The sequence below is a fragment of the Miscanthus floridulus genome, unplaced genomic scaffold, assembly GCF_019320115.1.
Source record: "Miscanthus floridulus cultivar M001 unplaced genomic scaffold, ASM1932011v1 fs_58_1_2, whole genome shotgun sequence".
In the NCBI taxonomy this organism is placed as follows: Eukaryota; Viridiplantae; Streptophyta; class Magnoliopsida; order Poales; family Poaceae; genus Miscanthus; species Miscanthus floridulus.
Genome location: NW_027096982.1, coordinates 22,574 through 49,298, shown reverse-complemented (window position 1 = coordinate 49,298; position 26,725 = coordinate 22,574). Strand labels below are relative to the sequence as shown.

Sequence of the window (26,725 nt, the reverse complement as noted above, 5' to 3'; positions counted from 1 at the left end):
GACGAGAATCGAGTTTACTAATCCCTTTCTATACTTTTAGGTACTCTTGACAGCACTCAACGACTTCTTTAGTACTATAACCCTCTATCATAGAGCCTTTTGGGTATGTTCAATTATGCACGTATCGACTTAGAACTGACATGAATCGCTCGTAGGACCACATTTCATGCAAGTAGCAAGGGCCCAGCACCTGTATCTGATGAACCATGTGAATCATGAGATGTGGCATTATATAAAAAAAAGCAGGAGGTAAACACATCTCTAGTTGGTTTTGTGTCTCCACCACAAATTTATGTAGGTCACTCAGCTCTTGCTTGCCAATCGTCTTCTGTGAGATCTTCGAAAAGAAGTAGCACATGCGAGTGATGGTCATTTTTAAGAACTCTGACTTTATAGCCCTGATTGCAATAGGTAGAAACACTGTTAGCATCACATGACAATCGTGAGCCTTGTAGTGTGTTATTGACAAGTCCTTCATCGACACTAGCTTCTTCACATTCGCTGAAAACCCAGTCGAGACTTTTACCCCCCTCAAGAAAGTGCATATAGCTCTCTTCTCGTCTGGTGTTAGGTTGAAGCATGTCGCGGGCAGAGTGCATTTTCCATTAGCCTCAGGTACCGGGTGAAGCTATGGCATCATGTTTAGCTGCACCATGTCTTTCTATGCTTTCAGACCATACTTTGACTTGCCTATGTCCAGTAAGGTAGCAATGAGACTCTCAAAGACATTCTTCTGCACGTGCATAGCATCAATGGCATGGGGGACCTCCAAGTCTGGCCAATAAGGCAGATACTAAAAGAAGATCGATTGTTTCTTGAAAGGTACGCCTCCGACAGGAGGTGTGCTTCTATCTCTATTTGTCCCATCCGGATTCTTTTTTCCATAGACGACGCGTATGTTTTTCACCATCCTGTACACGTGTTCTCCGTTATGACGTCTCTCCGGAGGGGGTTCGATCTCTGGGGTGTTGTCATAAAATCTAAAGAACAATTTGCTGCGGTACTTGTGACTTGTCTTTAAGAAGTGTCGGTTCCTTAGGTAAACTATCTTCTTAGATGCATTCAGGTACACCCATGTAGTACCATCTAAGCAAACCAAACATCCCGTCTTCCCTATAATCTGTCCAGACAAAGCAAACAACATGGGGTAATCATTGGTAATAACAAATATTATTGTTCTACATATGAAGTCCTCCTTTCAGAACGCATCGTACATCAGCTCCCCATGCCTCCATAGCCTCTCCATTTCTTGCATCAAAGGCTCGCGGAACACGTCTATATCAATGCCTGGTTGTTTAGGGCTAGAAATAAGAATAGTGAGGAGAAGGTACTTTCTCTTCTAACACAACCATGTTGGGATATTGTACATGGTCAAGATCACTGGCCAAGTGTTGTGGTCGCTCATCCTCTCATTGAAGGGATTCATTCCATCGGTACTCAAGCTAAACCATACATTCCTTGGGTCATCGCTGAATTCTTTGTGCTTCTCATTGAACCTTTGCCACTGACTACAATCAGCCGGGTGTGCAATCTTATCATCATCCACCTTGCGCCCATCATCCCACCATGTTATGAGTGCGGCTTCTTTAGGGTTTAGGAAGATACGTCTCAAGTGGTCGGTCACTAGTAGGTACCACATTACCAAGGTAGAAATTCTTCTCTGCTTTACGTTGTTGCCTAATGGAGTGTCCTCTGGGGGCTGAGATTCTTGTACCACCTTTTTTGTACCCTTCCTATTCCTCTTTTTCCCCATGAAGGCTTTGTCCCCACCGTAAAGGTCATTGTTCTTGTACCGGCTGGCCCCACACCAGAGATATTTATCTAGTAACTTGAACGTTTCTCCACGAAAAAAGTACACAGTGGTTGGGGCATGCATGAATTTTTCAACCCCCATTGTCAATGGACTTATAACCTTCTTCGCTTGGTATGTGTTGGTGAAAACTGAGTTTGGTTGTGGCAGCACCCATGACAGGAGATGCAATAGATCATTGAAACTACAGTCTGACCAGCCATACTTAGCCTTTAGGATGAGTAGCTCAAGCACAAAACGTAGCGATGTCCAATGTGTCGGACATCCCTTTTCAACACCATACACAGTCTTCTTCGATGCTTTTGTCATCCTTTCTAAATTTTCTAGACCTTTCAGACTATTTAGTAAAATCTCTGGTCCAAGGGCTCGAATCATGTCCTTTAAATCATCTTCATCCCTGACACGTGCTCCACCATCATTATTGGCACCACCTTCATCGTTACCATCCCAACCACCAGCATCACCACCTTGTTCATTACCAGACTCCAAATCCATTCGTGCATCAAGCTCTGTTGAATATTGGAACATGGATTCTAGGGTTTCGTCATCGTATTCCTCCTCATCCTCGTCGTTAATAATAACCATTTCACCATGATGAATCCACACTGTGTAGTCCTCAACAAATCCTCGCATAATCAAATGTGATCTGATGATAGTCACATCTGTCCATGCCATACGGTTCTTGCAATCTTTACATGGACAAATAATTATATCATTATTCTCTGTCAATGTCGTTGCATGCTTTTTTGTGGCCTCAATAAATTTATCCACCTCTTCACGGAAACCTGCCTTGAACCTTAACGAATCATACATCCAAGAGTTCTTGTACTCCATCTTTTACAACAACAAAACAAACATAAAGGACTACTTATTCAGATATATATAAAAATGAATCAATTTAATAATTACTTGAGAATAATTGTATATACTTCAAATATATATGAATATAAATCAAATATAATTACATGAAGCATACAAACACACCATGGTAGAAGAAAATTAATTAATGGCCCATTTATCCATAAATAATTAAAATACATATTTGTTGATTACAATAAACAATTTCAAAGACAACAATTAGCAACAATTATATTTTACCCAATATCTTTCATGCAAACCCTAGTCTAATTTCATCAAACACAAATTTACAAAACCAAAATTAATAAAAAAATCAAACCCTAGATCTAGATCTACATGCACATGAAACATCCATAAAACTAACTAATTGTTCACTAAAATCAAGAAACATGGACCAAATAAGGGTATGATCTTGTTTTCCTCCCTAATTTATCCTAGTACATTCAAAACTTAGGTCTAATTTGCTTCATAAGTAGCACAAGCACCATAGAAGAGAGAGAAAAGCAAAACTCTAATTACTCACTAACCAACCATTAAAACTTCAAAAAAAGTGTGGAATAGCATTTTCTTACCGTCTACAACCTCTCCACCAAAGGATTGAGACCAAAACCTTCCCCCTTAGTAGAGCAAATTTTGGGAGGTGCCCAAGGCCTCCACACCTTTCTTTCACGGATTGGAGTGAGTGACCCGAGGAGAAAGAAGGTGATGTAGCTTGCTTTATATGTGGGTTATTTGTAGGGGCGGCTGGTGATTGAGCCGCCCCTACAAATCACAGGTATTTATACGTAGGCATTTGTAGGGGCGGCTCAATCACCAGCCGCCCCTACAAATAGCAATACTAGGGGCGGCTGGTGAGTGAGCCGCCCCTACAAATCCGATTCATTTGTAGGGATGGCTCGTATCACTAGCCGCTCCTGTTGTTCTATTTGTAGGGGTGGCTGGTCTCGTGGCTCCCGAGCACGCCATTGTAGGGGCGGCTCCATCACCAGCCGCCCCTATAAAAAATTTGTCCCATTGCTACAAACAATTATTCACGTAGTGGCCATACATGTGTGGTTCAAGTTCTACTAGAGCAATCCTGCAGATTACATATATATGCTAGTAGATTGGTTATTTTTTGCCTTGAAGAAGCACTGCTAGACATACCATTGCTAGATATGTCCGACCGAACTCCAGATAAAGCCTTTTTTATCGATATAGCTGGCATCGTCCTGGAAGGAATATTGCCCTCACTACCGTCGTACTGGAACCACACCGCTCGAAGTCGGACGCAACATGTGTGACGCCTGAAGTTGATGTCATTTGGCTTGTCCTACCCACATACCTGAAAGGACCGAGGATGCCGCCTAGAGGGGGTGAATAGACGTTTCTAAAAATTCAACCCTTTAAAATACGAAAACAATTAGTGAAGGAATTTCCAAGAAAATTCCAAATCAGAGAAATAAACCACTCACGAGTCAACCATAGAGTATATGACAGATACTGAATAAGTCTAGGAGCTACAAACCTGCAACACAATGATTAGTGCAATGATTAAATAAAGTCGGCGTTGGGGTTAATACCAGACACGTCTGATGTTCACGGGCTAAGAAGACCAGCCCCCGAAATGCTCCTTTTGATTCTTCCTTTACACCAAGTTTCAGGCACTCACTGGTAACCCGTAGACAAGCTCATGCAATACAAATAGATCACAAATACCAAATGGAAAGAGAGATCGAGACACAATATTTGTTTTACCGAAGTTCGGACTCCATTGAGGCGTCTACGAGCGACCCAACAAAGGTCAGCTCTAGAGGACCACAAAGGACACCCTAGCCGGATTCTTTTTCAACTCATTTTCCTCCTTACACTAGTTGATTCCTTCTCTTGCGGCGATGGAATCAAACCGTTATAAACTTTCCGAGGCACACCACAATCTCTTGGGTGCTCTCCTGCGACGCCTAGCCTTCTAGGACCGAAGATTCCAAGAGTAACAAATGCAAATCATGAGATCGACAAATATGCACAAATGCTCAAGGGTAGCTTGCTCTCAAATTTAAATCTCACTCAACCCACAAGATGGATTTTGCAAATTGGATCAATCACTCACTAAGAGAGGGTTGGAGAGTGTTCTCAAGGCTAAAAAATGTGTATGAATGTCAATAGAATCAGCAATCTCCAAAGGTGGAGGTTTAGAGGTATTTATAGACCCAACTCAAAAACTAGTCGTCTTATAGCTGTTGGAATACCAGACATGTCTGGTATCTGCCTACACAGCGCCAACGGTCACTAAGTTAGTGGCGCGTGTGAGGCGTTGAAACTCCCGACGATTGCCGAAACTCCCGACACTTGTTGGAACTCCCGACGAACGAAACTCCAGAGCGCAGAGAAGTTGCTATGGCCGACCCAATACCAAACACGTCTGATATCATACCGGACATGTCCGATATTTTCAACCACATCTAGGTCAAGATAGCTCTAGGCACTCTCTCTCACTCGAACCTCATATGGGTCGGCTTGAACACTTATGAATAATCATCTATCAACATGATGTATCCCTCTTAAAGTACAGCATACCTATTTACTCAAGATCAAATGAAAAAGGAATTTGAACCGCTTGAGTTGATTTTCTTCAAACTATATGCCAAAGCTTTCAATCTACATCAAATGAGGGTGTCAACATGTCATCTTTGATTTTCTCTTTGAGCATAGCCGTCTTGAGCACGTGACTTGATTCCATTAACTAAATGCGAGTCAAATCCAAATGTATCAAGTCACTTTCAAGAATTTATTCAAGATTTGATTCTCCACTTCAATATGATCGTCATGGTTTGATTGGTACTTCAACTAAATGCAAGTACTTCATTTTTCACTCTAGCTAGGTTCCTCAGTCGCCAAGCCATCGTTTGTCCTTCACCCTTGCTTAGTACATCGAAGCATTTCCTTGCTATCTTCACCATTTCAAGCCATCAAGTCATACTTTGTGTTGAATCATCCTTTAAGTTCATAATTCATCCTTTCAATGTAACGAGCTTTAAAATGTGAGACCATTCCAAATGCAATTACCCAAGTCTCATAAAATCAATTAATCGAAGTCCTTGCTTTCACATAAATCCCATGGTGAGTAAGCCTCGCATGAATTACATTTGCATTGTTGTCTTGTATTCGAACTAGATTGTTTATACAACAATACATCATTTTGGCTTTTATCAAATACCTGTGAGATATCCTATTTCCTGTCCAACACTTAGCAAATCAGTTAGACCTCTCATCTAAAACCCACTAAAGGGATAGATGCACTTTCAATACCACCATTGAGCGGCCAATATGCACTTTGCTCTCCGTCACGACGGTGCAGCCTCGTCGTTGGAAGGTCCCTAGTTTAATTTTAGTAATTGAGTGGCAACCTAGGTAGACTAATGTGTTTAAATGTGATATACACATGTGATTAGTCCAAATAAATCTAGGACAAAATCAAATGACTTTTATTCAGGATCTTGTTACCTATGATGACTTTGATGATTTCTACAGTGAGGTCGCCGTTGCTTTGTCGATTTCATCGACAGAAGGCCATCTTGTGGCCATTATCTGTAAGGGGAAGGACGCTCTTGAGCACTTCCCATGGAGACAGTAACTCCGTGTCATTGATCTTATATTCACGATGGTTGCAGAGAGGAAATCGGGCATACATGACGAATCAAGGGTTGAAGGTGACGAGTCTGTATGTTGTACCCGATGATACAACTGTCGATGTTCTTTCATCATTTCCGATATATTTTGGACTAGTTTTGGAGCATTTGATTTTATAAATGTCAGATATCACATCTGTTGATGTCTATTTTTTGCTATATAAATTTTAAAATTGTCCCCACAATAACAATAGCCAAGCATAAGGAGTTGCTAAACTTGTTACTATACTATTATACAAAGATAACGAAAAAGCGAACTACCACTCGACACAGCTACACGCAGGGCACGTCTTTTTATTAAAATATAAAAAAAAGGTGATACGATTCGCTACACCAACAAATCCATCGGTCCCTGGACGCCACTCATACGTCCGCTCCAAGCAGTAGTCAGAATCAGGTGTGTACTCGAGTAAGCAAGCAAACACCAAATCCGTCGGGACCAAGGGACTGTTTACTTGACGAAATTTTTGGCAAAATAGTAAGGTAGCACTTCCGTTGTTATTTGACAATTAGTATTTAATCATAGTCTAATTAGGCTTAAAAGATTCGTCCCGTGAATTTCGTCTAAACTGTGTAATTAATTTTATTTTTTATTTATATTTAATGCTTTATGCATACGTCTAAAAATTCGATGTGATAAAAAATCTTAAAAAATTTTGGAAACTAAACACTGCCCAGCGAGGAGGAACCAAACGCTACATACCATGGTGATTTGGGGCCTGTTTAGTTACCAAAAATTTTTGTATAGTACCTATCACATCGAATCTTGCGGCACATGCATGGAGTAATAAATGTAGACGAAAAAAAAACTAATTACACAGTTGGGTGAGAAATTGCGAGATGAAACTTTTGAACCTAATTAGTCCATAATTAGAAACTAATTGCTAAATATAAACGAAAGTGCTACCGTAGCTAAAATCAAAAAAAATTTGGATCTAAACGGGGCCTTGGTGATCGACCGCTTCGTCCCTCTCCCAGCCGCCCGTTCTGGCCAGCGTCAGCCCCGTCGCTTCGCCCTCGTGCCTAGAAGAAACTGTTGCCCAGGCTACAACGCCAAGCCAGCCCGGCAGCGCCGACACGTCTGCCCAGGCTTGCCAGCGCTATCCGACGACGAAACAACGACGTGAAAAAGCCGCCTTGGCCTCCCTCCCGCCCGCCGCCGCCCGTGTGCCGTGCCGCCGATCCCACCGAGACCGGGGCAGACCACGGACACGGGCCCGCGTCAGAATGCGCGAAAAGCCACACGGCTCACGTCGGAACAGTAAATTCCGGCGGCTGGCGTGCGCGGCTCTCGTTTTCCACACACACGCGACCGCGGCGCGTGCCAGTGCCTGCTGCGGCCAGTACTACTGTTCCTTATCAGGAAGGGTAAAAAACCTCGGCCGGTCGGCCCTAGCCCCCTGCGCTTGGGCTGGCCGGTGGCCGAACTGCACGCGGCACGTGTGCTAGCTAGCGCGCGTAGCCTTGCCTGGCGACGCGCCTCCACGCTACGGGGCCCCGCGTGTCAGCCGGGAGCGGGCCGATATTTCCGGGCCATAAACAACGACCGGCGGTGAAAGGAGACCGCAGCGGCCTCGCCACTAGCCTCGCCTCGCTTTCAATTCCTGTTTCCTTGGAGTAGTGCCTGCCAATAGGAAAGGAGACCGCCTCGCCTCGCTTTCAATTTCTACTGTCGCTTTCGGGTCGCCTCCCGAGTCAAGTCCCTCCTTCCTCCCTTCTCCCCATTTGGTGGGTCGCTTTCGTACTGCCTGGCTGGCGTGCCCATGGGCCTCGCGTTTTGGGGGGGCCAATTTCCTCGCGATGCATCCACCGGCCGGTTTTCTCCTGGAGAGCCATTCGTGGGTGTAGGAGGACGAGAGGAGGAGCAGTAGGCGGCGGCGGCGTTGAGGGAGATGGCGCGCGAGAGGCGGGAGATACGGCGGATAGAGAACACGGCAGCGCGGCAGGTGACCTACTCCAAGCGCCGGCGCGGGCTGTTCAAGAAGGCGGAGGAGCTCGCCGTGCTCTGCGATGCCGACGTCGCGCTCGTCGTCTTCTCCGCCACCGGCAAGCTCTCGCAGTTCGCGAGCTCCAGGCACACGCTCACTTCGCTAGCTACCGTTGCTCAGCTCCACTCCGCCCATCCGACCTCGATCACATCTGCCGTTTTTCGAAACCTTTTTTTCTCGCCATTGTGTTTTCTCGTTTGAAATTATTATTGCAGATCTGGCTCTTCTTCTACCCAGTACCATCACCGTGCCTCATGGTGTTTCGGATCCTTGCACTAGGGTTTCGTTCTTGGCTAGTGGCTACCTACAGATTTCTCTCTCGTCCTTCTTTCATAGGGTTTGGCTTAATTACGAGGGAATTCGTTTCTTCGAGTACGTACGGTTTCTATCCGTTGTGTGGAATTGAAATCGAGCTTCCCCACCTAGAGCCTCCGTTGTGTCGATTCTGGTGGATGCCCGTGAACTCCCTGACGTCCCATAGAAATGGGGAATTTTCTACAGTATTTCCCTAAGACCCGATCGCAAAGCTCGCAGATTACTTTTACTCTTTTACGGTGTGCTGAATTGCTGATAAATATATTGGCAGATTGCTGTAGCTCGTAGTACTATACTACATGTTGATGCCGACGAGAGCACTCTAGTGTCCAGTTAATTTTCTGCCCGCCGCATGTCCTGCGGTAAAAACGCTGCCGATAGAGCTGATCGAGCTCTTTGGATCACCGTGTGGCGGTCGTTGATAAGCTAAGCGGCGTGCTTCCCGGGCCGAGAGCTCATGGAGAACGGCCGTACCTGTGATTTGATGTGCCGGTTTGCCTCATGCACGAGACCTGATCATCCCCCCCGCTGAAGCCTTTCGTGATTCGTGCTGGTGAGATAAAACTATTCTGGACAAGTACTGCCGCTTGTGGCTGGTGCTGCCTCCGGTTATTAACCCATCAGGTAGTAGCTCTTACCATATATTGCTATTGCTGCGCAAGAGAAATTTTAACATCTATTATTATAATATAAATATGTACGGCTTATTAGCAATATAAATATGTACGGCTTAGCTATAGGATGTTTGATTATGAGCGTTCGCCAATATATATTTTTTGTACTTCAGATTAGAAGACACGTTCGCCAATATGCCACTTGCTTGATTCAATGTTCTTGTTTCTATATGGAACTCACATTTTACAGAGAGGGGAAAAGTAAACAAAATGTTAGAGCAACTCCAAGAGATTCTTTATATCCTTCATAGTTTATAAAAATAGAGATTTTGGTTCAAAAACAAACCCTCCAATAACCTCTTTAATTGGATCACCAAAATATAGACATCCTCTGTTTCGGATTTTTTGCTAGCCAGAGTGCGCACAAGATATAGAACAGCTATTATTGTTAATGAAAGATATAGAACAGTTATTGGAGGGTACAAAGATATATAAAGTAATTTTTACTCAAATGACTCCAAATGATGATTTAGAGAGTAAATTTTTTGAAAGACTCTTCGAGATGCTCGTAGTTAACTAGATGAGCTTATGTTTCAAATTTATCTATTTGTGTTTCATATGAGATTTAATATGGTACAAAGCATGTGGTATGTGCTTTCGGGTTCTGAAACCTAGCATCTGATCAAGATGCCTCGATGTTTGCTACTGTGGCTGGTATAATAAGGCATGTTGGTGAGTACACTGCACAAATCTCTATGAAAAGGGTTCAATTTCATGGTTGCCCTTGGAGCTTGTGGCTCTAGAAACACTGCAAGAACTGCATGTTCAATGGAGGGGCACCATGGGTTTAGATTGCTCTGAGAGAGTTGATGAGGCTAATCTTTGGCATCTAACAGGCACGAAGGGGCTCAGCCACTCAATACCTTTGGTTGGGATAGATCATAATGCTTTTTTGAGTTTGGTCATCTTTTTCAGTTTATGTTGCACATTCGCCTTGCTAACTTACTTCTGGGTGCCTGTGTGTGTGGGTGGATGATCTCCCCCTTACACTCTGATAAATAAGTCTAGTGCTAAAGCACTTGTATCTTACTTTTCTTGCACCTTTTTACTTTCCTTGGCTTCCAAGTCTAGTGTTAGGAATATGCTCATCATTTACTTTAGTGGTTAGAATATGCTGTAGCAAGTGGGAGCCCCCTTTGCCTATAAAGGGCAAGGGAGTGTCATTGTAAAATTAGGCCATTGCATTTTTTCATTCAATCCAAGCGGCTAAGAGCCAAGTTGTCCTCTGGTAGTTCCAGATCTGAATCTGAGATCTAATTGGACTAACAATCTGGTATCAAAGCCGAGAGGGTTCTTGAGTGAGCGAGCGCCATGTCCACTGCCAGCCAGATCGCGAGAGCGCGCGCTGCCGTGGGTGCTAGAGTCGATGATCGCGCGACACGCCTTGCTGCCGCAGAGGCAGCGGCTGCCAAGACGGCCAGGCAGGCGGCGGCTGCGGCCCAGGCCGCGGTAGCCGCGGCCGCAACACTGCGCGCCAAGATGGAGCGGGAGCCAGAGCCAGCTGGAGGATCGCGTAGCCCAGTCGGGCACCGCCGCCTGTCGCCGTCACCAGAGCGGCATCGTGGTCGGTGCGGCCGCTCCCCGGTGCTGCAGACGGTCTACCACGACTCTGGAGCGGGAACGCCGTGGCCGATGCTCACCAAGTCGAACTACCATGAGTGGAGCCTGCTGATGAAGGTAAAGTTGCAGGCCCAGCGACTGTGGGAGGCGGTTCACGTCGGCAGCGCGACTACGACGACGATCGCCGGGCGCTGGAGGCGTTGTGCTCCACCGTCCCCACCGAGCTCGGCGCCTCCCTCGCCAACAAGGCTACGGCAAAGTTGGCGTGGGAATTGATCGCCGCAGCACGCATCGGCGGAGATCGTGTGCGTCGGGCGACGTTGCAGCGCCTCCGAGGGGAGTGGGAAGGCCTCGCCTTTCAGCCTGGTGAGCAAGTCAAGGACTTTGCCCTTTGTCTTACCAATCTGATGGAGCAGATGGCGCGCAACGGTGACACCGACCTCACGGAGGAGCGCACGGTGGAGAAATTCCTCTGCTACATGCCGAGGAAGTACGCGCAGATCGTCATGTCGATCGAGACTAGGGATGAAAACGGTATGGATATTTTCCGACTATATTCGAAACCGAATCCGTTTAGAGGGGTTGAGATATGTCCGTATCCGAGTCCGGATATCCAACATCCGATACCGTATCCGTATCTGAATACTCAAATCACATATTTGTGATATTGATATCCAATCGTATCCTATCCGACATAGTTGACACTATCCGTATTCGAATCCGAATCTGGACAGAAATATGAAAACAAATGTAATATCGGTGATATCCGTCCGTATCCGATCCGTTTTCATCCCTAATCGAGACGCTCTTCGATTTCGAGCAGCTCACCGTCGAGGACGTGACCGGGAGGAGGGGCCTCACACCGATCCGAGCGCCGCCGGAGGCAAGCTGTTGTACACGATGGAGCAGTGGCGCATCTTCGACAAGAAGGAGGAAGGATCCGGTTTGTCCAGCTCCAAGGAGCGTCGCCGGTGTCCACGCGGCGGCAAGAAAGAGAAGGGACCCCCGGGCCAGGTCGGCGCTGATGGCGGCGCCGCCGATGAGCGCAAGGCGACCCGGGATGACACCTGCAACAATTGTGGCAGGACTGATCACTGGGCTAAGGACTACCGCCTTCCTCCACGCCATGGTGGGTAGGCTCACGTTGCGCAAGCAGAGAGCAGGATGCCACCCTATTCCTAGCGCATGGGTGCGTCGAGCTGCAGCAAGACACAGGGGAGGGAGTGAAAGGTCCAAGTTTTCCCCTTTTTGGGTCGGCTGGCTCCGTTGAGCTCCACCTCGATGAGCCGCGCGCCCACGCCTTCCTCGGCAAAGGTGCCGCCGATGACAAGATCGACGGCTGGTACCTCGACACCGGTGCGACGCACCACATGACTGGTTGGCGCGAGTTCTTCTCCGGCCTAAACTCCGGCGTGAAGGGCTCCATCAAGTTCGGTGACGCCTCCGCTGTCGAGATCAAGGGCGTCGACTCGGTCATCTTCAAGGCCAAGACGGGGGAGCACCGTCTTCTCACCGGGGTGTACTATATCCCGTCCTTGAAGAACTCCATCATCAGCATTGGGCAGCTGGACGAGAACGGTTCGCGGGTGGAGATTGAGGACGATGTGCTACGCATTTGTGATAGAGGCCGCCGTCTTCTCACCAAGGTGAACCGGGGAAGCAACCGCCTTTATGTGCTCCATGTACAGGTGGCGCAACCCCTCTGTCTTACCACACGCCGGGATGATGAGGCGTGACGCTGGCACGAGCGTTTCGGGCACCTTCATTTCGAAGCCCTAAAGCAGCTCGGCAAGAAGGAGATGGTTCGCGGCATGCCCTGCGTCGACCACGTCGATCAGCTCTGCGACACCTGTGTTGTGACCAAGCTGAAGCACCAGCCCTTCCCGCGTCAAGCCTCCTACCGCGCCACCGAGCAGCTCGAGCTGGTGCACGGCGACCTCTGCGGTCCAGTGTCACAGACCACTCCTGGAGGTCGGTGCTACTTCCTACTGCTCGTCGACGACGACGCCCGCAATATGTGGGCCGTGCTGCTCGATTCGAAGGCGGCAGCAGTGGACGCCATCAAGCGCTACCAGGCAGCCGTGGAGGAGTGCGGCCGCAAGCTTCGGGTGCTCCGCACGGACAATGGCAGCGAATTCACGGCAGCTGAGTTTGCGGCATACTACACCGATAAGGGGATTCAGCGCCACTACTCCGCGCCCTACTCACCACAGCAGAACGGCGTAGTCGAGCGACGCAATCAGGCGGTGGGGGCAGCGGCGCGTGTGCTCCTCAAACAGCGTGGCATGCCGGAGGTCTACTGGGGAGAGACCGTGATGACCGCCGTACACTTGCTCAACCGTTCTTCGTCCAGTGCGCTCGATGGCAAGACGTTGTATGAGGCCTAGCACGGGTGCAAGCCGGCGGTCAGCTATCTACGCATCTTTGGCTGCCTCGCCTTCGTCAAGGAGCTGAACCACGTTGGCAAGTTCGATGATCGTAGCTCGCCGGGGGTCTTTATCGGCTACGCAGAGCGGGCTAAGGCCTACCGCGTGCTCGACCCGGCGATACAGCGCGTGCGCGTGGCGCGCGATGTCGTGTTCGATGAAGGACGAGGCTGGGCATGGGACAAGGCGGTGGATGACGGGTCGGCGACCGCGCTTCGCGACTTCACCGTCGAGTATGCGTGGGCTGGAGGTGCTGAGAAAGCACAAGTTGCATCTTCATCGACGTATGGGTCTTCATCACCAGCGCCGACCTCTTCACCAATTCCGCCTCGTTCGCCATCACCAAATCCGAGGGAGCTCGGCAGCCCATCGGTGGTGGTCGGCAGTCCATCGGTAGCAGCTCCGACCCCTCCAGCACCGCAGTCGATCTCTCGGACTTCTACATCATCGTAGCTGATCTCTCTAGCATACCAGCCGACCTCCTCGACGTCTTCTACCTCGCCCGCTACGACACCAGCGCATGCAGGGCAGCCGAAGGTCGAGTACGCCACACCGCTGGAGGACGATGAAGACCGCCTAGACGCCTACTACGATGATGAGCCTCTGCGATACCGCACGGTGGCAAGCATACTCAGCGACCAGTCTTCATCGGACCAGCCCGAGAGGCTCCTCGCCTAGCTTCATCTGACGCGCGCCGGTGAGCCGACCACTTACGCTGAGGCGCAGGGTGATCCGGCGTGGCGGGCGGCGATGGAGCAGGAGCTCAAGTTCGTCGAGCAGAACCGCACCTGGGAGCTAGTGCCACTACCTGACGGCCACCGCCCTATCACCCTGAAGTGGGTGTTCAAGCTCAAGAAGGACGAGCTGGGCGCGGTGATCAAGCACAAGGCACAGTTGGTGGCGCACGGCTTCGTTCAACAGGAGGGGATCGACTACGACGATGCCTTCACCCCCGTGGCGCGCATGGAGTCAGTCCGTGTCCTCCTCGCACTGGCGTCTCAAGAGGGGTGGCAAGTCCACCACATGGACGTGAAGTCCTCCTTCCTCAATGGCGACTTCAAGGAGGAGGTTTACATGCGCCAGCCACCAGGCTACGCCGTCGCCGGAGAAGAGGGGAAGGTGTACCACCTGTGCACGGCACTCTATGGCTTGTGTCAGGCACCGCGCGCCTGGAACGCGAAGCTCGACGCCACACTCAAGAAGATGAGCTTTAAGCAGAGCGTGCATGAGGCGGCGGTGTACCGGCGGGGTAGTGGACGCAACGTTCTACTGGTCGGCGTCTACGTCGACGACCTCATCATCATTGGCGCTGAAGAGCAGAAGGTGGAGGTGTTCAAGGCACAGATGAAGGAGGCGTTCGACATGCGCGACCTCAGCCTCCTCTGCTTCTACCTCGACGTTGAAGTGCGCCAGGATGCCACCGGGATCGCCCTTCGCTAAACCCACTACGCCAAGTGCATCCTCGAGCCCGGCGGCATGACAGGCTGCAATCCGTCCCACACCCCGATGGAGAAGCTCAAGCTGAGTCGGGAGAGCACGGCGGAGGAGGTCGATCCAACCCATTACCGGCGGTTGATCGGGACCTTGCGCTACCTAGTCCATACCTGGCCAGTCATTGCGTTCGCCGTCGGGTACATGAGCCGGTTCATGGAGCGGCCGACGATGGTGCATCTGCAGGTCGTCAAGCGAATCATGTGCTACGTGGCGGGCACCCTCGACTACGGTCTTCACTATGGAAGGGCCCTCGACACGGCACGGTTCGTCGGCTACTGTGACAGCGACCTCGCCGGCGATGTGGATACTAGCAAGAGCACAACCGGGAAGATGTTCTTCCTCGGTGATTACTTGGTCAGCTGGCAGTCCCTCAAGCAGAAGGTGGTGGCCCTCTCAAGCTGTGAAGCGGAGTACATCGCCACCACCACTGTCGCAACACGCAACACAGGCGTTGTGGCTGTCAAGAATGCTGGCAGAGCTCCTTGGCAAGAAGGTGGATGTGGTTGAGCTGAAGGTGGACAGCAAGTCTGCTCTAGCTCTGGCTAAGAACCCTGTCTTCCACGAAAGAAGCAAGCACATCCGCATCAAGTACCACTTCATCAGAGATTTCTTGGAGGACGGTAGCATCAAGGCTAGCCATATTGCCACTACTGATCAGCTGGCTGACATTCTCACCAAGTCGCTGGGGAAGTCCAAGTTCTAGGAGATGAGGGAGAGGATTGGGCTACAGCAGATCACCTCCATTGCTCGGCACAAGGCTTAGAGGGAGATTGATAGATAAGCCTAGTGCTAAAGCACTTGTATCTTACTTTTCCTTCACTTTTTTACTTTTCTTGGCTTCCAAGTCTAGTGTTAAGAATATGCTCAACATCCATTTTAGTGGTTGAAATATGTTGTAGCAAGTAGGAGTCCCCTTTGCCTATAAAGGGCAAGGGAGTGTCATTGTAAAATTAGGCCATTGCATTTTTCCATTCAATCCAAGCGGCCAAGGGCCAAGCTGCCCTCTGGTAGTTCTAGATCTGAATCTGAGATCCAATCGGGCCAACACACTCGATTCATTTTCTCTCTTTTAATACAAAGACTTGTAGATCTCTTGTGTTTGAGTGAAAAAGGTATATGTTATGTGATTTAATCTGATTTTCTAGCTAGCTGTTTTACCTTATGTTTGCCTTGATTGATAATTAATACATGCATGTCACTTAATCCATACATTTCCATGTCCAACACTGTATGTGACTTATACATAATACTAAAATACTAGACAGAGGCTACTAATATATCTGACACCACAAATGCCTCTAGCATAGTACTGACCTTAGACCTGGTTGCAACATGGAATGCTTTTCTTAATTCCTACTGGAACCGAATTGTTTTCCTATTAAACTTCTGCATTTCAAGCTGACTCCTGAAGATGCTGACATTGCTATATTTCTGTGTTTTCAAATTTCATATCCTCCTTGCCATTCTAAGCTTCCTTTGTATGTTTTCATTATTTACTGTTTGTTTTTGCTTTTTTGAACAGTATGAATGATATCATTGACAAGTACAGTACACATTCTAAGAATCTGGGGAAATCACATCAGCAGCCTCCTATTGATTTGAATGTATGATTGTATGTTATGTTAGCAATATTTTTCTTAATTTTTTCCTTGATCTTTTCTTACTAGTGGGCTAGTAGTGTAAAGCATTTTGACAGGAAGGACAGATGTAAAAAAAGTTAGAAATGTATGGGAAGTCTAGTAGGTCCACATACAACAACTACATTTTTGTTGTGCAAATGACTTAATGAGCTACCTTTTTGTAGTTCCTTGTGATTAACTCATGCATCTTTTGGCCAATTGTTAGCTGATGCAAACTTTCATAGATCTTAGTATAAAGTATCATTGATCAGAGTACATGAGCATTGGAAGGCATACTCAAATAAGGGGAGAGATACATTGAATAAAGATTGCAAAGTACTCTTTTATGTTTGATCAATTATTCATGAGCAATTTTAGTGTCTACAACTGCTTTTATATAACCATCTGTAGAAAACTCGATGTTTACCTTCTGAAGAGAAGGAATTGACTGATAAATTTATCAAGCTATCCTTTTTTTCCTTCAACATGATATGTCAAGATACACGTTGGTGAACTAATAAGTGTTTCTTCATAGTACCATATAGTACTCAGTATTCCTTACAATCTTATTGTTAATCAGTCTAGGACTTCTTATTCTCCAAGTGTAGTTTGCATGCACTACTGTCACGAGAATTAACAGTATGTATATGTATAATTAATAATGTTTGATTTAACTTATATAGTAATCCTATTTTCCCTTATAAATTTTCAGGTAGAGCAGAGCAAGTATACTGGTTTGAACGAGCAACTTGCAGAAGCAACTCATGGACTTAGGTTATGTTTTGTTCCATATTGATTATGTGATTCAAAGAATATTTGTTTGAGAGAAAAGGGACCCTTGAAGCTAACAAATGACTTTACTGTTCGATATTGTAGACAGATGAGAGGTGAAGACCTTGAGGGATTGAGTGTAGAGGAATTGCACCAAATGGAAAGGAAACTTGAAGCCGGACTGCATAGAGTGCTTAGTACAAAGGTAGGGTGACTGCTCAAGGAATTCTACATCCTTCAGATTCTTGTTTAAGTTTGTGTATAACTGTTTTTCCATACAATGCATATCTCTTCAGGACCAGCTATTCACACAACAAATCAGCGAATTACAACAAAAGGTGAGAAATGATTATATAACCTGATTGCTTTTGTGAATTTTATATCAGATAATGTGTAGTGACAAATTATTGGCGTTCAGTGCACAATGACATTTTAATTAAGTTGCTTGTTTGAGATCTTGCCATTTCATCTATATGCTATTGTACATGAAATTTCTATCAAAATTGAAGTTGCAAGAATCTCGGAAAATATTGTGGAGTAACCAAAGGAAGTGGAGGCGAAGCTAAAGATACTTGGTGGTGGAACGAGGAAGTCCAAAGGGCTATTAAGGAGAAGAAAGATTGTTATAGACGCTTGTACCATGACAGGAGTGTGGACAATATAGAGAAGTACAAGGTGGCAAAAAAGACTGAAAAGCGAGCTGTAAGTGTGGCAAAGGGTAGAGTGTACGAGGATCTTTACCAACATTTGAGTACAAAAGAAGGAGAGAATGACATTTATAGGATGGCTAGGGTTCGTGAGAGAAAGACAAAGGACTTCAACTAAGTTAAGTGTATTAAGGATGAAAGGGAGCATCTCTTGGTAAAGGAGGATGAGATCCGACATCGATGGCAAGAGTATTTTGACAAATTGTTCAATAGTGAGAATACGGACACAACCTTTCAGTTGGATGACTCTTTTGATGACACCAATAGGCGTTTTGTGCGGAGAATCTGAGATCAGAGAGGCGTTGAAAAGGATGAAAGGAGTAAGACGATGGGACCGGATGGTATCCCAATTGAGATGTGGAGATGCCTTGGGGACATAGCTATAGTATGGCTAACCAAGCTGTTTAACTATATTTTTCGATCGAACAAGATGCCTGACGAGTGGAGAAGTATATTGGTACCGATCTACAAGAATAAAGGGGATATTCAAAGTTGTACTAATTACCTGGGAATTAAGTTGATGAGGCATACTATGAAGTTATGGGAGAGATTTATCGAGCATCGCTTGAGAGCAATAACACGGGTCTCTATGAACCAATTTGGTTTCATGCCCGGAAGGTCAACCATGGAAGCCATTTTTTTAATAATACAAGTTATGGAGCGGTATAGGGAGAAGAAGGACATATACATGGTTTTTATTGACTTGGAGAAGACTTATGATAAAATACAAAGGAATGTTATGTGGTGGGCTTTGGACAAACATAAAGTCTCAACGAAGTACGGTGGATGGTGTGCACTAGCACGATCAGCTCCCATTCATATGAAGCTAGGGAGCGGTGCCGAGGTGGCCACCGGCCAAATGAAGAAGGCTATGGGGTGTTTGTCTTCGAGCAGTATTACGCCGAAGCCATAGGTGGACACGTCACACTTGACGATGAAGGGCCGGGCGAAGTGGGGAAGCGCCAGCACCGGTGTCGTGATAATGGCTGTGTTTAGGGCATCGAAAGCCATAGTCGCCTTTGTGGACCACAGAAACCCCTCCGTGAGCAAGGGCGCAACGACACTGCTGTAGTCGAGGCCGAACTTGCGATAGTAGCCCGCAATGCTGAGGAAGCCGCAGACTGCGAGCATCGAGGGAGGTAAAGGATAGTCCCGCACAACTTGGACCTTGGGGCTTCTATTGCAATGCCAACCGCCGAGATGTCATGGCCCAGATAGGCGATGGAGTCCACCCCAAAGGCGCGCATGGAGCGTTTGTGAAAAGACGATGCTGCTGAAGCGTGGCAAGAATGGCGCGTACATGGCGGAGGTGATCAGCCCACGTGTTGCTGAAGATGGGGATATCATCGAAGAATAGCACAAAGCGATATAGGAACGACTGCAGTATTTCATTCATCGAGGCCTGGAACTTCGCTGGCACATTGCACAGCCTGAACAGCATGACCAAGAACTCGTACAGACCGGCTCGCGCGCGACGGGCAGCCACGCTGGCGGCTGCGCCGCTAGCCCCAGCCTCAGCCTACCGGTGACCACCCAGGCACCGGTAGCCACCAATCCAGCGACGGACGCGGCCTTAGATGGGGCCTCGCCGTCCTCCCTATCCCCACATGCCCCACCCTTCTTCCCCGCCAGTCGGTCAGTAGGTAGGAGCAAGTTTGTGCGCTGGGAGGAAGACCCCTGCTGCCTCTGCTTCAACTACCTAGCGCATGACCATGTCGTCGCTTAGTGTCGCTACGTTCCTGCTGCCTCCATTGCCGGGGTACTAGCCATCGAGACTAGGCGTGCAAGCGAGGTCACTTGCTGCCGCGCAAGCATTCATCCTCAGGCCGGGCTCGGTCGGGGTGCTTCTAGGACGCGTCGCCACGCCGGACCTAGGAGACCCAACATGTCGCAGGGACGTCACGTCATGCCAAGCCAAGCATCGCCACCGTCGTTGCCTTCATCGCCCGTCGCAGCGGCACCACAACTATACACTGCCGCTATCACCACCTCCAGGTGACACTGATAGTCGACCCAAGGTTGTGGTCTTCGTCGTCCCAAGGTATGTGGAGCTCGCTGCGTCTAATGCAGACCTTTTCCCTTGTTCTCACCGTGCTCGTTGGTGGGACTTGGCCGGCCGTCTCGCCGGTGGAGTTCCGGGCGCACCTTTCCTCAATGTTCCATGTGTCTGAGGGTGCGGCCAACGTCTGTGCCTAGCTTGAGGCACCCTCTGCACGTGAGCGTCAGCAGGACGACCGTCCTAGCTTGTCGTGCGAGGTAGTTGGACTCGAGGCCGAGGCGAACCTAGTGTTGTGGAGCCAGCCGAGACAACCCCCACTGGCAGCAGACACGACGTTGGACCCAATGTTGGTTGAAACGGCACTCAAAGATCCCCTGCGGTCGACACTCCGCTTGGCCATGTTGCGAGATGGCCACCAACATGGTCGATGACCCCTAGCGACGTCCAGTAGATGAAACAATCCCGATTTCCATGAAGGGAAATCCACATTCAAAGTATAACGTGATAGTCCCAGATAATCATTCCATCACATTATCGAATAACAGTTGACATCACAGTCATACATCGAATACCTGTCTCAAGAGAGTACAAATAGCAAGGTTTACTCATTATTACATCGCCACTTTGCGGAATCACTTAGAGCATGCAACAACGGGAACAGCATCAAGTAGAACGACAGCGGGCGTCGACTCCATCTTCATGAACCAAACTCGAGCGTAGAACAAGACCTCTAATCCTCCCAACCATCTCCCTGGAAGTCGTACTCAGACTCAGAACCTGCCAAACAATTAGCAGTACGATTTGTACTGGTAGCTGGCTCCCACTCTATGCTTTGCGTTTGCTTTGTGGAAGTGGAATGCAAGGGTAGAGCAAAAGACCTATTTGTGGCTATGGTTTCCTATGTAAGTATGTCAAGTTTTAATAATAATTCATCATGTTTTAACCCGTCTCATCCACATGTTCATCCATCTCATCACACACATCTCACCCCTCACACTCTCTAGGCGATAAAGACGACTCCCTCTTGTGCCTTGCCCCATCGGCTAATGCCGGAATCCAACACCAAACCCGGGGGAAGAAAAGAAGGGACTCCACTCACTAATCAAGGGAAGCATAAGTCATAGGAATGTTCATATCTGCGGACGCGGCTATACGTATAGATCGATCAACTCTGCAGAGCTTGTACACCTGGAAATCCACAAGATCACCATCATCGGCGGTGCCTCGCCTAGGCTGATGCCGACGGCCTCCCAACCGGTGCGATGCCACCCTATCACTCAGCCCTGGGCCACCCCGGAGTCCATCGGCACACTGAGATTGTTAGACGCAGTACCGGACCACCAGAGGTCACTACGCTGTCTTAGGAGGGTGTGGGTCACGCGCCCATACCTCCCTACACTCACCCACTTTCATCCCAATAGTAGTGGCACCATCCTAGTTGGTCGGGTAACCGTCTCCCACCCGAATTGGAGCGAGTGGTGTGCACGACTATGATCCGGTTCTCTCGACATACTAGTCCTTAGGGGGACCAGACAAGACATCTTCTCAAGGGGCCAACCAACGCCCCGTGTCTCGACGGCACCTCCATCCTAGGGCTTCATCCCACAAAGATACTCCACCCCGGGACCTTCTCATCCCACATGCACGTGCCAAGGTACCTCTCGTAAGGGATGCCCAAGTCGCACCCCTCAGCAAGACTCGTCCAACGACAAGTCGTAGAATCATGTCTGGTCGACTCGACCCACACCACACACCCAAGACGCACGCCAAGATCTCCCCGGTTATTACCACATTATCGGCATCAAGTGCCTTAACCACTCAAACAATCTGCCATCAAGCATCACATCACAGATATAATGCGTAGTAGAAGTAGTAGCAAGTAAGTAAGCGAGCGTCTAGCCTAACAGCGGGTGTGTAGGGTATAGGTTGCGACAAGGTGATGGCTCACAAGCAATTCTACCATGCAACCTATCATAGAACATTTGCATAAAAGTAAAGCACAAGCATCTACATTATAGCATGTCTAATAGGATTCTACGAGGTTGGGTGGGACGTGGCACCTACAGGCAAGTCATAGCCAAGCTCCTCGTGTAGTCGGGGTCGTACTCGTCAGTCTATGGCTCCTCCGGGTCTACCAAACGATCCATATAGCTGCTATAAGCAACTCCTATAGATGATCACAAAGAAGCAATAGAAAATCAAAAGATCCAAATGCACTCAAACATAAGCCTATGACGTAGAGTCTATTTTTAGAAAAATTTGGACACTGGTTTCATATTTTTCTGAGGTCAGATGAATTTTCTAAGTTTAAACCATTTTCCGAAAAAGAAAAGGGGTGAATTAATCAGGTGATTGTTGTGATAAAGTCTGTTGCGTTGCATGTATTCTGTTTTAGGCGTGTCCTAGATTAGCGGTGAGCGCGGCCAGTTCAACGCCGTGCGCGTCTTTCTTTCAATGCAAGTGTGCGTGTGTGGTGAAGCTCGGCCCGGTAATGGCGGCCACGTTTCGGCGCTGTGGGATGGCACAGCAAGAAGATCGGGACGTGGGCGATGGTGTTCATGGCCTTGCCGAGCCTGTAATGGTGTGAGTCAATAAAAGGAGAAAACAAGAAAAGCAACAGTTGTGTGCGCTGTGCAAAACTCTCGGGCTTTCATCTGTTCGTCGCGAGTTCACAGAACGTGAGAGGGAGAGCGAGCGTTCCAGCGAGAATTGATCTTGATCTAGTCACAACAGTGATGACACGTGGCGCTTCTTGATTGGCTCGCGGTTCAACAGAGGCTGGCAGGTGGGACTGGGTCAACGGTCGACGGTTGACCGGGCTCGGGCTGGGCCAGGTATTGGGCTAGATCTAGGCTAGTCTGGGTCAGGCCGGCCTGGACACGTGTCAGACACTGAGCTGGCCACGTGGCCCGGCTGGGCTCCTAATGGGCTCGGGTCCATGGGGTTGGTCCATGGTGGACTCAAGCGCGTGCGTCCATGGACCGCAGGCTTGGTCCGCGGTGGACCGCGTCCATCTCTCCTTTTCCTCCCTTCGGCTCACGGTGCAGAGTGCACCGAGCGGCTTAGGCGTAGTGGCTCCTTCATCTCTCTGTCTCGCAGCGGCGCTCCTCGCCGGTGGCGAGCCCGCGCGTTCTCGCGCTGTGGTGGCTCGATGAGGCTGCTACGGGGTTCCATGGCATCGCGGGGCCATGGGGAGCTCGCCAGGGGGGTAAAGGCGGCCGGCAATGGCGTCGCGGCGGCGGGCGGCGGCGTGGGGTCAGCGGTGGAGGCATTCGGGGCCTTGACAGGGCTCCGGTGGGGTCCTTCAGCTTCCTGGTGGTCCAGCGGGCGCGGCTAGGGTACTAGGCGAAGCTCTAAAGGCGCCAGTGAGGTTCAACACATTACACATTAGAACGATTGGGAAGGATTCGTACATCACAAATTCAGTACATCACAGATCAGTACATCACAGACAAAGAAGGATTTGTACATCACAAAGAAGAACGATGCATATGTTCATGGGATTGAGAAGGAATACACCTAGTCATGGATCCGTCGCCGGGCGCACCTTCTTCCTTCTTGCCACCGATGAATCTGGATCCACCTCCATCGGGCACCAGCACTCTGGATCCGAACGAGGGTCTCAGGTGTAGCGGAAGCGCACCTCGGCGGCGGCATCGATCCATCGCTCATCGCCGACGATGTAGTATCGCCCCTCCCGGTGGAACAGGCACGGGTCGACGACGAGGTAGTCGCACCCCTCCCGGTGAACAGGCGTGGGTCGACGACGAGGTGTTGCGCCCCTCCCGGCGGAACAGGCGCGGGTCGACGGCGACAGAGATGGTGAAGCCCTCGGTGCGGAGGTAGACGACGCGGGAAGGGGGAGGGCCCAGCGGTGAGGGAGGTCCAGCGGGGGAGGAGCGAGCGGCGCAAAGGAAATCACGGGAGGAGAAGAAGTATATGCGGAGAGAGAGAATGGATAGAGGTGTGGATTGGATGGATGTGAGTTTGGAGTTAACCGAGATACATAAAAAATTTGGGTCCGACTGTGGATCAGTGCCGGCTGACACTACAGCCCGACAGTGATAAACATCAATGTCGGATTGTACTAGCAACCGGCAGTGATAATATCTATCACTGTCGGTCGGTATAAAATTATGGCGGTGATAGACTTTTCCTTATTAACCGGCAGTGATGTATCTATCAGTGTCAGGTTTTAAAATTCCGATAGTGATATGACCAGCAGTGATTGCTTATTCTGTAGTAGTGACATTGCTCTTCTATGATAATCAATCTATTATTACATGCAATTCATATTCCTTTACATAAAATCTTATATTTATTTGACTATAACATCCGTTTCTTGTAGGGCACACAGCTGGAAGATGAGAACAGGCGTCTAAAAGAACAAGTAACAAATCATATTTCTCTCTATATAGCACCCGGACTTCGAGTGTATCCCCTGGCAACAAAGAGCATGTTTATAATTCCTTTCTTATTCTTATAAGCAGATGCCTCAGGTGCTAACGGCTGGCACAATGGTGGTTGCTGCTGGTGCAGAAAATATCCTCACTGAAGATGGACAGTCGTCTGAATCTGTAATGACTGCATTGCATTCAGGAAGCTCGCTCGATAATGATGATGGTTCTGATATATCCTTGAAGTTATCGTGAGTGTACTCCAAAGCATTTATACTTTGCATAAGCAATTATGAAACACTTGTTTATTACCTCGTTGAAGGTATTTGACGTTTTGATACCTTGCTACATATTTTAAGGTGGTTATTACTTTTAAGGCATGCTCAATACCCGCTCAGCCAATACTGGTTATAGGATGGGAATAGTTACATCTGGAAATAGAAAGGATTTTCATGAAAAGTTAAACAGTACATGCATGGTTTTCTTTGTACCCATTGAATTCTTAAATTCAAAGGGGTACGCACTACAACTATGAACTCTTTGACCATGCAGGTTGGCTTGAAAGGAAGCAGCATCGCATATTATCTGCATGAGTGGGCGAACATCAGTGATCCTAAGAAGAGAGACTGGGATAGTCCCATACGCGAGATTGGTTTAACTAGATCTGCTATCCTTGTGCATGTCTGTAGTTCAAAGTAACTAACGCTACATTTGTAAAGGTGTATGAGTTATCTTCGTTCTAAAAATCTGTATTGATTCGTTGCCGGTGCTACATTGTTCGTGTATTATGCACTTAACCATTATATGAAACCTATGGCCTAGAGCTTATTAAGGAAGCACAGCAAATCTTCTGTCCAATCTCCTGTACCTAAAAACTAGCAGCGTTTGTGAAATTCAGGTGCAGCAGCAGGTAGTTTATCAATTTTGCTCTAGCTAGAATTTTTAAGAGGATTTCTAAAAAACTGCCTTATCTCTCTTAAAGAAAGAAAGAACTCAAATTTTGGATAATCTTGCAACCGTGCTTTTCTATATTCTGGAAATGTTGTAATTAACAATACTAAAACAACTTATAGAGAAGACGTGACATAAAAGATCTATTGGACTCGTTCTTATTTTGCATATTCTCTAGATCTTATTTGGGTGCTTGCCTCAATCCACGTGTTGGAGTGAATTAGGGTTTTAACACACGTGACAAGCCCCTAATGGTTTCTTTAACACTAAGACTGCTTTTTTCTTTATCAACCTAAAGAAAGAAGAGAACCCAAATTTTAGATATTCTTGCAATAGTGCTTTTCTATATTCTGGAATGGTTGTAATTAACTCTCCTAAAACACCTTATAGAGAGGACGCAACATAAGAGATCTATTGGACTTGCTATTATCTTGCATATTTCCTAGGTATCGTATCCACTTCAATCCACATGTTGGAGTAGATTGTGATAGAAATTAGACTTAAATTCCACCCAATCTACTCCAACACACATGACAAGCCCCTGATGTTTTCTTTGACACTAAGAATATTTTTTCTTTATCAAAATTCACACTAAGACTGTTGGTTTAGTATGTGTCGATGAGTAGCCTATCTCCTATACCTAAAAAAACTAGCATTTATGAAATTCAGGTGCAGTAGCAGATTTTTTTTTCTCTCTTGCTCTACTTTGAATTTTTTATAGGATTTATAAAAGATGCCTTATCTCCCCTAAAGAAAGAAGAGAATCCAAATTTTAGATAATCTTGCAACAGTGCTTTTCTATAATCTTGCAACAGTGCTTTTAGATTATCTCCCCTAAAGAAAGAAGAGAATCTAAGGGCTTCTCTAGAAAATCCGGAAGCCATTTTGGAGAAGTCACAATGGTTCCTCCAAAACAGCTCTAGTTCTTTTTTTTTACTGAAAAAACGGCCTCTCCTACTAAACCGAACCGTTTGGTAGGGCTCCTCTGCAAGAGCCAGAGCCAGGAGAGGAGGCTTACCAAACGGGTTCTTACAGAGAAGACATAATGTAGAAGACTTATTGGACTTCTCTTGTCTTGCATATCACTTAAGCCTTATTTGGATGCATTCATATCTACCATAATCCATGTGTTGGAGTGGATTTGATAATAAATAAACTAAGTTCACCCTAATCCATTTTGGTTTAGTATGTGTCGATTGTTGATGAAATTTTATCTCCACTACGTAAAAAATGATTTTTAGCAACGATTCGTTTTTTTGTAGGGGCGGCCGGTGATACGAGCCGCCTCTACAAATGGGGTCTAATTTGTAGAGGGCGACTCAATCACCAGCCGCCCCTGGCCGTTGCTATTTGTAGGGGCGGCTGGTGATTGAGCCGCCTCTACAAATGCCCCCGTATACATAGCTACGATTTGTAGGGGCGGCTCAATCACCAGCCGCCCCTACAAATGACCTCCCGTATACATAGCTCCGATTTGTAGGGGCGGCT

At 47.7% G+C, this 26,725-nt stretch overlaps 1 protein-coding gene across 2 annotated transcripts; it reads left to right on the top strand.

Moving 5' to 3' along the window:
• Window positions 1-8,070: 8,070 nt before the first annotated feature.
• Window positions 8,071-25,122, top strand: LOC136532362 (MADS-box transcription factor 55-like). Of its 2 annotated transcripts, none has more exons than XM_066524967.1 (8): window positions 8,071-8,410; window positions 16,316-16,397; window positions 17,125-17,186; window positions 17,289-17,388; window positions 17,480-17,521; window positions 24,247-24,279; window positions 24,380-24,537; window positions 24,839-25,122. In XM_066524967.1, the coding sequence occupies exons 1-8, from the start codon at window positions 8,229-8,231 to the stop codon at window positions 24,846-24,848; spliced, it is 669 nt and encodes a 222-aa protein (XP_066381064.1). In that variant the 5' UTR covers window positions 8,071-8,228; the 3' UTR covers window positions 24,849-25,122. The 2 variants fall into 2 exon arrangements, with proteins under 2 accessions (XP_066381064.1, XP_066381063.1); XM_066524966.1 differs by having other exon boundaries at window positions 8,075-8,410; window positions 24,238-24,279.
• Window positions 25,123-26,725: the final 1,603 nt, after the last annotated feature.